The sequence below is a fragment of the Leptonychotes weddellii genome, chromosome 12 (assembly GCF_054177405.1).
Source record: "Leptonychotes weddellii isolate Sample4059 chromosome 12, ASM5417740v2, whole genome shotgun sequence".
NCBI lineage: Eukaryota > Metazoa > Chordata > Mammalia > Carnivora > Phocidae > Leptonychotes > Leptonychotes weddellii.
In genome coordinates, this window is record NC_138380.1 from 19,573,150 (window position 1) to 19,590,116 (window position 16,967).

The 16,967-nt window shown below is 43.7% G+C and overlaps 1 protein-coding gene across 3 annotated transcripts in view; it reads left to right on the forward strand.

Annotated features, from left to right (window-relative positions):
* Window positions 1–16,967, forward strand: part of COPG2 (coat protein complex I subunit gamma 2) — a 273,829-nt gene that overhangs the window by 253,974 nt on the left and 2,888 nt on the right. For all 3 annotated transcript variants that reach the window (XM_081799634.1, XM_081799633.1, XM_081799635.1), the window contains 8 exons: window positions 3,310–3,405; window positions 3,725–3,968; window positions 5,927–6,002; window positions 6,823–6,926; window positions 7,433–7,558; window positions 8,614–8,676; window positions 9,136–9,275; window positions 9,842–10,013. In XM_081799634.1, the coding sequence (XP_081655760.1) occupies window positions 3,310–3,405; window positions 3,725–3,968; window positions 5,927–6,002; window positions 6,823–6,926; window positions 7,433–7,558; window positions 8,614–8,676; window positions 9,136–9,275; window positions 9,842–10,013 (1,021 nt within the window). The remainder of the gene's footprint in view (window positions 1–3,309; window positions 3,406–3,724; window positions 3,969–5,926; window positions 6,003–6,822; window positions 6,927–7,432; window positions 7,559–8,613; window positions 8,677–9,135; window positions 9,276–9,841; window positions 10,014–16,967) is intronic.

Sequence of the window (16,967 nt, forward strand, 5' to 3'; positions counted from 1 at the left end):
GAGAGAGTACACAGGAGCACTGGGAGAGGGATAGAGAGAATCTTGAATCAGGCTACACGCTCAATGTGGAGCCTGACACAGGGCTCGATCTCAGGACCCTGAGATCATGACCTAAACCAAAATCAAGGGTCAGATGCTTAACTGAGTCACCCAGCCACCCCTATATCTAGACTTTTAAAAAACAAACACCCTAGGGGCGCCTGGGTGGCTCAGTTGGTTAAGCGACTGCCTTCGGCTCAGGTCATGATCCTGGAGTCCCGGGATCGAGTCCCGCATTAGGCTCTCTGCTCGGCAGGGAGTCTGCTTCTCCCTCTGACCCTCCTCCCTCTTATGCTCTCTGTCTCTCATTCTCTCTCTCAAATAAATAAATAAAATCTTTAAAAAAAAAAAACAAAAACAGCCTATTTATTCAAGTAGACATTTTGAATCTTGGGGAACCTTAGGAGGTTATGAATGTCACTGTGTAGTATAGCTTACTGAATGAGTCTCCTATGCTTAGGTATTTAGATAGTTTTCAGTATTTTGCAATTACAAATAATGCTGCAGTGGATAACCTGGTGCATATGTTTTCTTAAAATGTTGGAGGTGCATCTCAGGGTCGGTTCATAGAAGTTCATATACTAGGTTGAAGGGTAAATCAGTATGTAGTCTATTTGTAGAGAATGCTAAATTCCACCAGCATGTTTAAGAGTGCCAGTTTCCCCCTAGCCTCACCAGTAGAGTGTATTGTGTTTTGAAGTTTTGTCAGCTTGGTGGGTGAGAAAGTGATCTCAATGTAGTTTTAATGAATTTCTCTTCTTAATGAGGGGAGTTAAACATCTTTTTACATTTTTAAAGATCATGTAATATTTCTTTTTGAATATCATTTGTTCATCTCTTTTTTCCATTTTCTATAGGAATTTTGGTCTTTTGTTTCCTCAGTTATTTCAAGTTTTTTTAATATATTAGGGATATTAGTTCTTTATCCATGAAATATGTTATGATATTTTCTCCCAGTTTGTCATTTGTCTTTTGACTTTTCTTACGGTGTCTTTTGTTGTGCGAAGTTTGTTATTTTTATGTAGTAAGATTTGTCAATCTTGTTGCATTTGACTTTTGGGTAGTAGAAAACTTTCCCTTCAGGGGTGCCTGGGTGACTTAGTTGGTTAAGTGTCCAACTCTTGATTTGGGCTCAGGTCATGATCTTAGGGTTCTGAGATCGAGCCCCACGCTGAGCTCCATGCTGGGCGTGGAGCCTGCCTTAGGGTTTTCTCTCCCCCTGTCCCTCAGCCCCTTCCCCCACTCCAGAAGGAAGGAAGCTAGGAAGGAAGGAAGGAATCTAGGAAGCTTTCCCTTCAGATTATAGAATCTGATTGGGTGAATAAGGATTCACCTAAGATTTCTTCCACTGCATGCATAGTTCCTTGTTTTCATTTAGATCTCTGATACATTGGATTTTTTTATTTTATTATGTTAATCAGCATACATTACATCATTAGTTTTTGATGTAGTGTTCCATGATTCATTGTTTCCGTATAACACCCAGTGCTCCATTCAGTACGTGTCCTCTTTAGTACCCATCACCAGGCTAACCCATCCCCCCACCCCTCTCCCCTCTAGAATCCTCAGTTTCTCAGAGTCCATAGTTTCTCATGGTTCGTCTCCCCCACTGAATTCCCCCCCTTCATTTCTCCCTTCCTACTGTCTTCTTTTTTTATTATTATATATGGTATGAGAAATGGATCTGATCTTATCCTTTTTCAGTGATTATCCAGTTGGCCCCCCTCCATTTTATTTAAAAGACTGTCTTTGCCCCAGTGATTTGAGATACCACCTTTATCATCTGCTAAAGTCCATATGTATATGGGTCTGTTTTTGGGCTTCCTATTCTATTCTGTTGTTCATTTATTCATATATCAATACCATACACTATTTTAAACATACACACTTTGTAGGATGTGTTAATACCTCTCAGTCCCCTCGCATGGCTCTTTGTTTTCATTCTTTCCCTAGCTATTCTTACATGTTTATTTTTCCTTATGAATTTTAGTATTAACTTGTTTAGCTTCATGAAAAAATCTTATTGGCATTCTTATGGGATCACATCAAGATATCTTGATGATGTTGAGACATCCTATCCCAAGAACGAGGGCTATCTTTTAACTTGTTCAAATCTACCGTTGTGCCTTTCAAGAATATTTTATAGTATTTTTGTTAGTTTTGAATGCTTTTAAAATGCTTTTCTTATTTTGTTTGTTGTTGCTGTTATAAATGATTGTATCCAGTATATCTTCTAACTAGTTATACATGTATATGTTCCCTTTGTATACTGCAAGATCTCTTCCAGCCTTAGAAGATAGAGCGTCTCCCTCTAAAAGTAAAGGGCAGGTTTCCGCACAGTCCTAGAAGATACAGCTAGTGCTTTCCCTGGAGCAAAAAGCAAGCATGCTCACTGTCCAGGATAAGAAAGAAGTTTCCCCTCAGCACAAAGGTCCAGCTGCTTACTACCCTCTGTGAAATATTCCAGTTCCACACCTCAGGGTTCTTCTGTAATGAGAGCTACTGTGGCCCTTTTCACATTGCCCTCTGAGGAAACTGGCCCCAAAATGCTGATGCTCTAGCTACTGCTTTGCTGTATTTAATTGTCCTTCATCTCTGATCCAGGAGTCTTGTGTTTTCTCTACCACAACCCATGAACCTGTGGCAGACTAACTTGTTAGCTTGCAAGTAGGGGAAAATCTCATACCATGCTCACTTCTTGACAGTGGTCTTCAAAGTTGTAAAATTTTCCTAGAAACCACTTTGTGAAGTAGTTCCTTGGTCATTTTCTATTTCTTCTATGGAAATCGGTCTGTTTATGCTTTTTAAGAAAATTTATTTATTTTAGAGAGAGCATGAGCACGAGTGAGCAGGGGGAAGGGACAGAGGGAGAGGAGAGAGAGAATCTCAAGTAGACTCCGAGCTGAGCATAGAGCCTGGTGTGGGGATTGATCTCATGACCGTGAGATCATGACCTGAGCCCAAATCAAGAGTCCGATGCTTAACCAACTGAGCCACCCAGGCGCCCCTCTGTTTGCTTTTTATTTTTACTCTTCACTTTTTTGTGCTTATTGGCTTGGAGCAAAGGGATGGGGTCTCTTGAACAAACTTCAGTTGTACATTGTTTTTTATTTTCCTGTGAGGTCTCCTTGCCTATCTTTCATGAAGAACCGTTATTGCCCTTCTAGATAACTAGCGTGCCAGTCTAGCTTGCAGTAAATAAGAGGGAAAGTATGCCTTGTAGCTAAAGGTGTAAAAATGAACGTCCTTTCTGTGTTTGTTTTTCCACAGGTGGTGGTTGTACAGGCAATTAGTGCTCTCTGTCAGAAATACCCTCGAAAGCACAGTGTCATGATGACTTTCCTCTCCAACATGCTCCGAGATGATGTAGGTAGACATGTTTTCAACATAGGAAGTTGCTCTCTTAAATTTTTATGATACCCATGAAATATCCTACATGGTATTTAAAACAGCTCTATCATCTTGGCATGCCTCCAAAATGGTATGCTTAATTCTGGTTGCTGTTTTATCGTTACATATGCTATTGTTTTAGTTTTCCCCCTTGGAGAAAAAAAAAAAAAAACACTTTTGTTTCTTTCAGAAGGGAAAGGAAATGAAATTTGAATATTAGAAGCTTGAGCCTGGGAGTAGAAGCATTTCTCCAAAAAGCGTCCTCAGAATGAATGGCAGTTTTCTCTTTTGCCAGGGAGGCTTTGAATATAAGCGGGCCATTGTGGACTGCATAATCAGCATTGTGGAAGAGAACCCTGAGGGTAAAGAAGCAGGTCTAGCCCACCTTTGTGAATTCATTGAGGACTGTGAACACACTGTTCTGGCTACTAAGATTCTACACTTGTTGGGCAAAGAGGGCCCCAGAACGCCTGTCCCCTCCAAGTATATCCGCTTTATTTTTAATAGGGTCGTACTGGAGAATGAGGCTGTCAGAGCTGGTGAGTCATTGGAACGCTGATACTGATGTACCTGCTAATCTTTTGAAATGCTTGTTAACTCAAGGGGGTGGTGATGAAATTGGAAAATGAAGTTGCAAGGTCTATTTGACAGTAGGATCTTGGAGCATACTTAGGCCAGACACACTGCTCTTGGTCTGTACTACAGTTTCCATCCTGATTTCTGCCTTATGTTAGAGACAAATGACCCCTGGCTGTCAGTACGATAGGAGTACGGTGATGGCGTCATGCGGTTTTTCAGAGTGAGAGCCGTCAGTATGAGTATCTATGAATTGTGTGTGTGTGTTTCAATTAAGAGACTTTTACACAGGTCTTAGAAATTTGTTTACTTCCTCCTTCCTCTCTAATCATTCCTTCCCCTTAGCATACGAACAGGTGAAAGTCTCTCCTATTAAAAATTATAAACCCTCCTCTGATGCGTTGTTTCTTACTAGCTACTGACTAGACCTCCCCTGTCAGGTAAACTTGAAGCAGCTGTTACTAGCTGCCTCCATGAATTTATTGTCCATTTTTTTCTTCAACTCACTTTAATCTAGCTTTCTCCCTTAAAAGCCCTCTGAAGCTTCTATTTTTAAAAATTACTTAGAAGCTAGTTGGAAAATCAAGTCAGTCACTGACGTTCTTACCTTTGTTCACCGCTCACTCAGCCTGATGGACTCTTGACTAAACACATCTCGAAACTCTTTCTCGCTGTGGTGTCCACAGTAGCCCGCATCTTCCATCTCTCCCCGGTCTGATTTCTAGGGCCTCTCTTTCATTCCTTAAAATACGAGTTTTTCTTGGAAGTCTGTCTTACAACACACGCTCTCTTCCCCGGGGGTCGTCTTCGGTGCTCCACCGGCGTGCGGTGACATCACAGTCCTGTCTCTTTCCTAAACCTGTGTGTCCACTGTCTCAGGCACTTCAAGTTCAGCCCAGACGCAAATCCTCACCTTCACCATCCACTCCGTTGTGAAGACGGAAACTACTGCTGTTGTAGAACTCCCGTCTGCCCTCTTGACAAAATTCTGTCAATCTCACCTGCTGACGATTTCTCCGTCCTCCTCTGTCTCTGTTTTCACAAGGCTGCTCTAGGCTCTCCTCCCCCTCAGATGCCCGACCGGTCCGACGGCGTGAGTCCCGCGGGCATCCGGTCTGGTCTCCACACTCTGCATACAGGATGTGCCTACAAACTGGCTGTAGTGCGGTCTGCTACAGATACCCACATTTATCCCGTATTTAACGTCCACTCCTAAGAACTCTGAGGCGCACCCATACCTGTTTTGTTCTCCCCCTGCTCCCCGGCGCAGAGCGTCCACCTTAGCTTCGCTCGGCTGTGTCCATTCCAGTATCGTACACACTCTCTCTGCCCGGAATGCTCCTCTCCTGCCTTCTCCCCCTGGCGAACGCTGCGTGGCCATCAGGTGTTTGCACAGCTAGCAAGTGTCGGCTCCCCGGCTTACTTCTCCAGCAGTTCTAAGTTGCATCCTGGATGTAGTTCTCCCAGGACTTCCTCGTTATCTCTTCCCTCGCCTGTCTTCCGCACTAGAGTACAAGTCCTGGAGGTCAGGAACTGTGTCTTTCCTCTTTTCGCCCCCAGCACCTGGCACAATTCCTGACAAAGGTTAGGTGGGCGATAAATCTTTACTGAATGAAGTGAATTTAACAACAGAGTTTCTTATTATGCTTGGGGCTGGTTGTTTGAGTTAGAGCTGAATTACATCACTGTGATATACAAGGGGTTGTGGTCAGAGTGGAGGAGAGCTCATGCAAGAAATACATATGATTCTTGGAGGATTTTCCTATTCGTAGCTCTCTTGGGCCTGCAGATTTCTAGTTATGCTTACATGGATCAAAGAAATAAAGTCAAGAAACACTCTTTTAATTTCTTTAATGATGATTGCTTAACTCTGAGAAACCAATACAGTATTTATGTTGTTTTATTTTATGCTTCATTATAGCTGCTGTGAGTGCTTTGGCTAAATTTGGGGCTCAAAATGAGAATCTTCTCCCAAGCATCCTTGTACTCTTACAAAGGTAAGTAAAACGATGCCTTTTTTTTTTTAAAGAAACACCATATGACTGAATAGAGAATTTATCAAATCCTTTGTGGGGCCTGAGAGTAGAACAGACAGAGTAAGTCAGAGGCAAATGGCATTTGTTACCTTTCTAGTAATCTTGTATGTGTGCTGTGTATGCGTAAATTTGACTTTGAATTTATGTTGTGTGAGTTTGAGGAAGTAACTTAAATGCCCGTGCCTCAATTTGCATAACAGGGGCCAACTTCAAAGTGATTCACTGTGGAGAGTTGAAAAATCAGCTTTTCATGGTTTCTGTAACTCCCTATTTGATGAGGAAAAGACCTGCTTTCGCAAATACTCTGTGATTACATCTTGTAATTGAAGCAGAAAAATTACAGGCCAAAGGCTGGCCAGTTTAAATAAAACAAATTGTCATTTGAGTGGTAACAATGCCTGGATTCTGAATCCTTGTTAGTATCCTTGGAAAGCAGAATATTCCCGTCTCGTAATTATAAAGAAGTCTAAATCTACCAGGGTCATGTGGTTGCATATTCAAGAATAGACTCGCAACTGCTCTCTCGTGTTGTTGTGTCCTTCCTAATTATTCGAATGCCTACTCATGTCGTGCTTCTGGTTCGGAATGACCCTATTTTTTTACCAATTTAGAACAGTCTCCCAAACTTATGGAGATTGTAGGATCCACCGCTGGCTGTTATGGAGGTCTTTTATAAAGGTAGTATCAGATGGTCTGAACTGTGCCCTTTAGGTGTGATAAAGAAGGCTCTTGGCAGTTTTTAGGGTACCGTGACCTGCCCCTTCTGTGTCCCCCTGGACAGGTGTATGATGGATACCGATGATGAGGTTCGGGACAGAGCCACTTTCTATCTGAATGTGCTGCAGCAGAGGCAGATGGCACTGAATGCCACATACATCTTCAACGGTCAGTGAGAGCCAAGAATGGAGACAAATACACTTTTGTTCCCCAAATGGTGTCTTGGAAGCATTATCTCATGATTTGCATATGAGCCGACTTCATTAGGCAAAATGCTTGTTTTTTTTTTGTCTTTGACTGCACTTTCATTTCTAGGGGAACCTAAAGTATGTAAAGGCCCAAGGAACAAGGCTTGTTCCTGGTTCTCCTTGAGCTCCCTCTTGGTTGGGTTTACCTTTTTTTCTTATGTTACGATTGTTCCCACATGGCTAAGTTGCTTTCTTTTCCGAAAGGTACTTAAAATTTGTTGGAAATTTTTATGCTCTGCTCTCATGCTTCCTTGGGCAAAATGATAAGGCAGTTTTATAAAATAGCTTCATTTTTAATGATTTTGGCTATAAAGTCTATGGTTTTACTCTACTCTTCTCTTTTGTCAGAAAACTTAGGTAAATACTACAAATCTGGGCCTGCCTGGATCCTAGGATTGTTATAATGCTGAGATTTCTGTTTCATAGGCCTCACCGTCTCAGTGCCAGGGATGGAGAAAGCCCTCCACCAGTACACACTGGAGCCATCGGAGAAGCCCTTTGACATGAAGTCTGTTCCTCTTGCTATGGCTCCCGTGTTTGAGCAGAAAGCAGGTAGTGGGAACGCTTAACTGTTAGTTTTCTATGTTTTACATCCATCAAATATGCTGTTAGTGTATTTCTCAAATACCTCTTTTGTTTGTTTAATTGTTGTTCCTAAATCTTATGGCACTAAGATGGATGTATTTTTTTTAATTAGGCAGTTTTTTCCTGGGGCGCCTGGGTGGCTCAGTTGGTTGAGCATCCAACTCTTGGTTTTGGCTCAAGTCATAGTCTCAGGATCACAAGATCGAGATCGAGCCCCACGTTGGCTCCGCGCTCAGTGGGGGTAGTCTACTTGAAAGATTCCCCCTGCCCCTCCCCACTCTTGCATGTCCATGTGCGCTCACTCTCAGATAAATAAATCTTTAAAAAAAATTAAAACTTGTCCCCTGGTTTTCGCATAGAGTATGAAACATTACCTAGATTGAGTGTTTTCTTCTTTTAATGCTAAGTGTTAACAGCATTTGAAGTTAGTGGTCACTGTGTGTCTCAGAACAGTGATTGTGCTGTTACCTCCTGTTTTTATTTTCTGAAATTGGTAGTTTCAGTTAATTTTGCTATTGGAGGTTTGTTGTGAAAGAATATATGGGACAAGATCATAAAAAATATTCCCAAAGAATTTCAAACTTTAAAACTCGAACAACAACAACAAAAAAAGAAAAAGTGTTTAGTGGCTCAAACTAAGGATGAAAGATATTATGCTGACCTTCAAATTTTTCAGTTTTTCTGTTGATACTATACCAGTAATTTTTCCTGTTTGAATCATGAGATTTGTTTTATAAATTGCTCCTCCTTTTAAGAGTAATTTTTTTTTTTGTACCTCCTGGTCCATTTAAAGCAAATTCTGTATTTTTAGGGCCACTTTATTATTTCACAAAATACATTCACTAAATACACTTTTTAATTTAAGCATCTCTCCAAAAAAGGTGACAAAGAACCTACTGGTATGATTGAGGAATAGCTCCTTATATATCTGCTAGAAGTTTCTGTCCTCATTTCTTTTGTCTGCATTTTTAGTTTGATAGTGGGAGGGAAACTCACTTGATTGCTCATATCTGTCTTTGTAGAAATCACACTTGTGGCCACGAAGCCAGAGAAGTTGGCTCCTTCCAGGCAAGACATTTTCCAAGGTATGATGATTTGATGTGTAGAAATAATAGTCTTGCATCCCAGGCATTGTAAATATAATGAAGTCCACTACTTTTATTCAAAGTGACTAATTCTTAGTACAGGAAATCTTTGTATGACTGAATATCTGTTGTTACAGGTGACAGTTACCTGGAGTCCATGGGACTTTCCAGTTTCCAACTGCTAACTCACTAGCTGGGAGTATTGTCTTTACTCTGTATCTTGGTTAATAGGGAACTCAAATTCTACAAAATGAGGAATTTAGTTTTTTTTTTTTCCTTGTAGTAATTCAGTATATAAAAACTCTCTTAAGAGACTATTTCACTAAAGCTTGGGGATATATTAGTTGAGCCTTCAACTGTGACAAAGGCAGTGGAAACTTAAAACATTTTAGGCACCCAGAGTAATGTCTGTTCCTTTCTCATGTTACTTTCTTCCTTCTCTTCTTTTTTTCTCAAAAGAACAATTGGCTGCCATTCCCGAGTTTATGGATCTGGGACCCTTGTTCAAGTCTTCTGAGCCTGTTCAACTTACAGAAGCAGAGACGGAATATTTCGTTCGTTGTATCAAGCATGTGTTCACCAATCACATCGTGTTCCAGGTGAGGGACGTGCCCTCACCAGCTCCCATAGTGGCTCCATGTGCTCAGAGACGGGTATTGCTTCCCCTCTGGCTTATGATTCCAGCTGCTTTCTACTGAGAAGGGACTTGGCCTCATTTCTGGGGGTTTTCCTGACTCCATAGCTACAGAAACACCTCTATGTGAGGGCTAAAATTTATAAGGACATAAAACCGAAATGTCTGAAGGAGTCAGACATCACATAGAACCTCTTCAAAAATAATCCTCATTTAACATCAGGGTAAATTAAGTGGGTCGTTCCAAGAACTTGGATTTCAATATGATTCTTAGCCATCAGACTTCTACCATCTTGTTTGGTAGAACTCAATCTCAGGAAAGAGAAGAAACTGACGAATAAGAGAAACAAAAGTAACTCAAGGCAACCCCTGTTGCCTCAAGAAAAGTCTTAGGAGGAGACCTGCAGGACAGTTCAGAGAGGGAAAGGCTAGAGGGTTCCAGAACGGAGTCGTGGGTCACAGGTGGGAAGGAACAGCTTACTTGAAAACAGTTGTTAGCCCTCATAACTTTTCTGTCTGCTGACTTTTCAGTTTGACTGTACCAATACTCTTAACGACCAGCTGCTGGAGAAGGTGACAGTGCAGGTGGACCCGTCGGATTCCCATGAAGTGCTGTGTTGCATCCCAGCCCCCAGCCTCGCTTACAATCAGCCAGGAATATGTTACACTCTGGTTCGCCTGCCTGATGATGACTCGACAGCAGGTACTAACCCACAGGAGGGAAGAGAGAGGAGTAAGAACGCGTTACAACTTGAGCTCTTAAATGTCTGGGCAAATGTGTGGGGTTTGGGAATATGGTTCTTTTCCAGAATGAAATGTAATGATAATGACGGTATGTTTATATTTATAAAATTAATTACTGCTGCAGAAATATTAACTTTATAACTAAGTCTCTGAGTAATATTTGCTGGGCGTTTAATGTTAAAAACTGAATGTATATGGTGGTAGCTCAAAAAGGAACTCAGGCTTCCTGGTGGAACAGTGTAACCACTAATGAGGGTTCAGGGACCTGACGTCTCCTGTGAAGGGTCATGGCCTCCTCATCCCTGATGTTTGTTTCTGGGCCATCCTAAGGACTTTGTATTTAGTAGGTCCATGGCATTTTAAAGTAATTGTTTCTGGGGTCCTATCGCACAAGGCTGGTGTCTGACAGTATGTCTCATCCTAATGAGTGGCTTAGCCAACTTCTGTGTAGCCACATTTGAGAAGGGCGTTGTGAGTCTCTCCTTGACCCTATCTGCAGTTTTGAGAGAGGGGCGGGGCAGCCTATGAAGGAGGGCCAACTGCTAGGGCCAGTAGGGTCTACGTATTTGGGGTTTGAGGTCTTGTGACTGACCTTTCGTGAATGTCAAATATTTATTGTACTTGATTTCTCTTCCCATTTTCCCACCTGAATTCTTCTCTTCCCACATCCACTCCACATCTCGACACTGTTACCCAGTTTTTACAGAAATAAGCACCCGTATCACATTTATGTTTTGAACAATTTTATTACTAGTACAGGAAAAAACAATTTTTACTGCTAGTACACACAAAAAAACAATTTTTACTAGTACACGAAGAAACAATTTTTCCTACTGGTATAGGAAAAAAACAGAAGTTAACAAAATTCACAAATACTGGGGAAAGAAGTTACAGAGTTACAAGAAATCGTAAAAGTACTAGTAAATAGTTATCCCTGGTCATCATTCAGTTCTGTCTGGGGCTTAACCTGCCTTCTCTTAGCCCCTCTCCCAACTCCCCTTTTAGATGTTGGTTCTGGGAGCCCCTGCCCAATCTCCTCTGTGTTGGACGATAGACCAGGCTACTCACTCTAGCACGAGGTAGATTCAAGTTGGCACCATTGCTGGGTCTGAATCCCAGGTGGTTCCCTCTGGCCCTCGGCGGACCTGCACTTCTCTTCTGCAGCCACTCTGGATCCATAACCCCCTGGGTAGGAAGGCACTTTCCTATCTGGCCTCCAATATTTCTCTTTCAAGCATTTGGCCATCTGACTTGGACTTTTAATCACCTCCTTTATCTCTTTATGAAGTTTCTCTCGCTCCATCCCCTTTTGGCTTCACTTTCTCTCCTGGTCTGTTTCCCTCTGTCTAAAGGATGTCCACTAATGAAGCTGGCTGTACTCTTTAAGTCAAGCTAGTTTTATTTACCCTTCTTCCAAACCAGTATTGGGGCCCAGTCTTAACATCGCCCTGTGGCTTTAGCCATCATCCTGGGAAACTGCATTTTATCATTTTTTTTTCCCAATAGCCACCTCTCCTTTTTTCAAAATTCCCCCCTTATTGTACTTCTAAGGTTTCTGTTTTTTTTTTTTTTTAAGGGATGCCATTACTTTGCAACTTAATTTTAAAGGGAAGTGAAATGCTGAACTCACTGAAGAATCCAGCTCTTCCCAACTGAGAATACTAGCTCCTCCCATTTCCCCAGGTTCACTTGGATAATTGATAACTCAGGTGCCTCACACCCCAGGGAGTGGTCTTAACAGAATACAAGAAATACAAGATTACAATATCAAAATACAGAAAACAACAATATCAAAATTACAGAAATTACATTGTACAGGAGAAAACAACCACAACAATAAGAGAAAACATTTCTATCAAGAGAAGAAGCATAGGGAAGGTTTTCTCACCCCTCCTTTCTAAGGAGTTAATTTATTTTTAAAACGTAGATCTTACGTTAAATTAGCCCAGAGGTTTCAACCTTTGGTCTGCTGGCTATGGACTCTTTTGCTTGGTGGTTTGTTAGTATTTTGTTTATAAAAATTTGGCACTTGGAGAATTTTGTTTCCTTTTAAATGTTTCAAAGGGTTTGCTGATTGGTGTTAAACTCTTGTTTAGAGTTATAAACTCTTGTCTTTGCATCTTGGAGAAAAGAAATGGAATTTTGTCCCAACACTTGGACCTTTAAAACTTAATTGTTAGTAGTCAATTTATATTTGACCCATCATATACCTGCTTAAAACCAAACTCCTTTCTATTCTTTAGTCTTGGTCAGAAATTCTCACATTTTTAATCTACAGCCAATTCAGAGTCTTTGCTGTGCAAAGAACAGAAGTGAAATACCAGGGCATAGATGGTAATAAGAGTCTTCTACCCCCCTCCCCGCCTTTTGCATTTTCCCCACTGCAAATACTATGAATTTTTCCAATCACCTGAAGATCTATACATCACTTCTACTAATTGCAAAAAGTATATTTTTCATACAACCACAGAAGAGAAAAGAAATTACACAGATTGCGATTTCTATCAACTTGAAAACTGTATAGCATAATAGAAAGACAGAGATAGATAGATTTTTGGGAGATAGATTGGGATCTGGATTTTGACTGCTACATATGGACTGGGTAACTTAGACAGATTATTAATTCTCTGTAAACCTTTTAGGACTGTTATAAGGATGAAATGAAATTAAATAAGATGATTAGCATGGTACCAGACACATAGTAAATACTCAATAAATAGAAGTTGTTATTGCTTCAGTTCTGGAACTACCCACTTTCTCCCTTTATCATCTTTAAAATCAAGTCTTCCACAGTTCACAGGACACACACACCCCAACCTCCAGAGAGTTGTTCTAGCAATTATCCTGATCTTTGCTGCATCTTTAAGCTTTCTCTCTCCCCCTTACTTTATATGTGTGCAAAAAATCTAAACCCCATCTGACAGAATTTACCTGAACCCAACATCAAGAGGCTCCCGTAAGTCCTTCCTGCAAATCGTGGGCAGTGTGTGGAAAGAGTTATCCGTATCACAGATCTCAATTCTGAGTCCTACTGGTCATCTTCTGTCCTCCAGCTGTTCCTCCTTTATGCAAAAATGTTCAGAAAAGCCTTCAAGGCAGCATTCTTTCTTAGCGTCCTTTCCCATTCAGCAGCTTTCTTTCCCCTGAGGCTTTACTGCACTCACAGATGACGTGTGCAACATTCTACAAATCTTTCCCCTCACTGGACCTCGAGGTTGGCCCCTGCCTGTTGAACTTTGTGTCCCCCTCCCTATTCAGAATCACTGTGACCCCTCTATAGCTTGTATTATGGGACCATCAGGCCTTAGTGCCTCACGCTTCTCATCTCAGACCACTTCAGCCCATTTACATAACTCACTCAAAAAGTCTACAACGGAAAATATCCATCCTAAGATCCAGCTGAACAGTATATACATAGGAGCCTTTTTTTCCTTCTGTCATGAGGGACGCTGATGACAACTCATAGCTCATGTCTGCTGCTGGGCTCGACTCTCTGCCGGCACTTGCTTGACCCCCATCCTCACTTGAGCTACTGCGGGATTCCGATAGGCTCAAACCACCGCCCCCCTCGGCCAATCTGTAGTCTCCATTCCATTCTTTGGTGTTTGATATTAATCATATTAACTACTGACACTCTGGATGAACAGCTTCAATTACCTAAAATCTATCTCAGATTTTTTCACTTTTACCTACCTCCAACCACTCACTGGGATCCTTATTCATGACCCTTCATGAAACTTTGCATTCTTCCAAGCTAAGCACATATTCCGCATTTTTACTCAAATATTAAAAAAGTAGGATAGGTAGAACATTATTATTCAACCACCACTTCCTCTGCCTCAATCACTAGAATGGGTGTCAGTCTAGCCTTAGAATCAGTATTCCTCCAGTCTGACCCATTATGAGATTGGCCAAGATTACCAGTCTCCGATCTCCTTATTCACCTGCTCATTCATCTTGTCACCGATCTGGCTCTCCTCAAATACACTGAAACTGCTAACATTCCCTTCTCTGCTTATTTTCAGCCTGTCTTCCCATCTTATTTACATGTGCCCTTGTCACCCCATCATCAAGGTACAAATCTTTATTGCTGCCTTTCTTACATGATAACATCTCTCCAGAGAAGGCAACGTAAACGTGGCATATCCACCCATTTCCTCTTGTCCCTTCTTTTGGCCTTAGGGAAAGACCTCTGCTTGTTTGTAGCACTCAGGCTTGCTTCCACTTGGGAACTTCCTCCTTAACCTACTCTCATCACTCAGAATTCCTCTGATGTCTTACACGCACCTTCATCTTTGGACATCTGAAGCACCTTCAGGCTTCACTTCCTGAATTTATCTCCAGATGATATGACGTTATTCTCCTGGATCTACCCACTTCCCTGTGATTATCTGAGAGAGTTTGCAGGCAGACACCTCTTTCCTACAACAGTTGATTTTTATATATTTCCCCCATTTTCCTTTATCCCATTAACGGTGATCAAGTTAATAGGCAGTGCTGTGCATCATAACCATTAGAACATTGCTCAATAATTCCGAGAATTATTTAGTAAGTACACTGTCAGCTTAATTCTAATTCCATTTTAACCACTTCTCTTTCCATTTTTCCTCTGCTCATTTCCATTGGAAAAACAGTAAATATATAAGTAGGGTGTCACCGTCGACAGCATGCATATTTACCAGTGCTCGGTGCGGTGCTTTCAAAGTCCAGTGAGCTTGCCCTGGACCACCCGTGCTTTATGCTTGGCTGTCCCATAGCCTCTCCCTCTGGGAATATTCTGCATTGTCTATCGTCCCATCAAAGAGCGCTTGCCCGCAGATACAACAGCACGCACTTGTTCTCATATTCCTTAGCATGCTCCTGCCCTCTGGCCTCATTACCACACACACCTTTCCTCTTGCCCCCAGAGCTGCCGATGTCCCCGGATGGGAGTTCTTCAGGGCACTCTTCCATTCTCCGTGATGCCCTTTTACCAAACCCAAGCCCCTCAAGCCACCACAGGTTCTCTACTCCTCCACTGGCCTATCCCTTTGTTGTCCCATCTGCTCCTGTGACACACCCTCGACCACCCTCCCATGGCGGCCCCAAACTCCACTGTCTCTCGTTTACACGCTGTGAGCGGGATCACTGTGCACAGAGACAGACCCTTGGCTCTACCCTCAGCATCCTGTCCCTTCACCACCGCCTGCCGGGCACGTGAGGGAGTCCCAGCTCTGGTCCTGCACATCTGCTCCCTACCTGACCTGCACCCTGGCTGACCAGCTTCTTCATCCTCCGGGTACTGTACTGACTCCACCTGAGGCTGCCAGCCTCCCCGCCCCCCCCCCGCCCCCCCACATCGTACCGGAGGCCTTCTTGGCTACATCCATTTGCTCGCTGTCTGCCTGGGCCGGGGTCCTTCTCCCCCACGTCTCACAGCCCTGACTCCGAGGCTGACCCCGTCACCTACCCCGGCTCAGGGGCTCACCTGCTCAAGCGTCACCTCTCTGCCCGCCTTCCACCCAGTAACTCTCACCCAAGGACCCAAGACCCCCAAGACCGCCTATCAGCATCATCGTCTGGCCGTGTTTGGGGTTTGCTTTTGTGTTTTTTTGGGTGTGTTTTTGCACTGAGCAGAGCACTGCTCCCCCTCAGATATTCTGATAGGCCTGCCTTAGGGGCCATGCCCACAGCCCCCCTCGGGTGAAAACCAGCCCCCCATTCTCGGGAAGAGTCACTGCAGTGGAAGCCCACCCGACCCCCTGGGCTGCACTCTGCCCTCGCACACCTCTGGCCTCCTGCTTCCATCAGCGGCCGTGAACACTTGTCCTCGAAGCCCAGCACCGCCCCAGATGATGACACTGGCCCAGCTTTCTACTCTTGGATCCACCGCATTCCTTCCATATTTACTCTTTGACACTGATGTGCCCCAAACCCCAGTGTGCACTAGAGCATTATTCTCTTCCTGACCACCCCCCTTGCCGCCCTGACACCCCTCGGTGGTTGTCTTTTCCTTAGCTTTTCCCTCTTGATAAAAGGTAGTGACACCATCCCCCTACAGAGGGGGCCCCTCACGTCCTCACGTCCCTCTGTGACTCCTGCCAAGCCCACCTTCCCTTCCGCCTTTCCTGCAGCTACTCTCCTGTGACCTCTCCATGTGGATTCACTAGTTTTTCCCAACCTCTCTTCAGTGTGTACTCATCACCCTCAACACTGGATGTCTAATCAGTCCACAAACTCATTTAAAAAGGTGCTTATCTCTGTGCCTGGAGTTTGGCCCATGTCTCCCCAGCCCCCTCTACACATACACCCATTGATCCTAACCCCGCCTTCCCGTCCAACCGCATCAAAGCCAACTCCTATCACCAACCCCATCCCCATCTCCCACCCCGTCCCCTCCGGATCCGTAGTGAAGAGCCTGGCCGAAAAGTTCCACCCTCGCCACCACGCTCAAGGCTGTGGGAGCAGCCGCTGTACCACGTCCTCTCCTTCCCTCCTTACCCAGGCCACCGCTCAGGCTGCCGTGGGCTGACCCACCTCTCGGAGCTTCCCTCTGGGAGGCACCTCGGAGATGGGCCAGGATGCATTCTCTGCCACCTCCCTCTTCTCTGCTCACCCTGTTGGTGTCCAGCCTGTCCCCCCTCTCCTCCATCCCCTGGGTGCCTTCCTTCACCCTGCCTGTCTCTGAGATGTGACCCTCCCGTCACCCTGCATCACGGCCCCATTTGGACATTCCTTCCTGCAGCCTTTCCTCACGGGCTGCATCTCTTCCCTTCCCTCCTCAGCCCAGGGAAAGCACCTGCCTCTCCTCGAGGACCCATGCGTCTCCAAGCTCCCCAAAGCCTGTCATGTAGTCCCATTGGGTCATCCCTTCACCGTCGGGATGCGCGCCCTTCCCGGGACCTGCTCTCAGCCCACCTTCTTTCCATCCCCT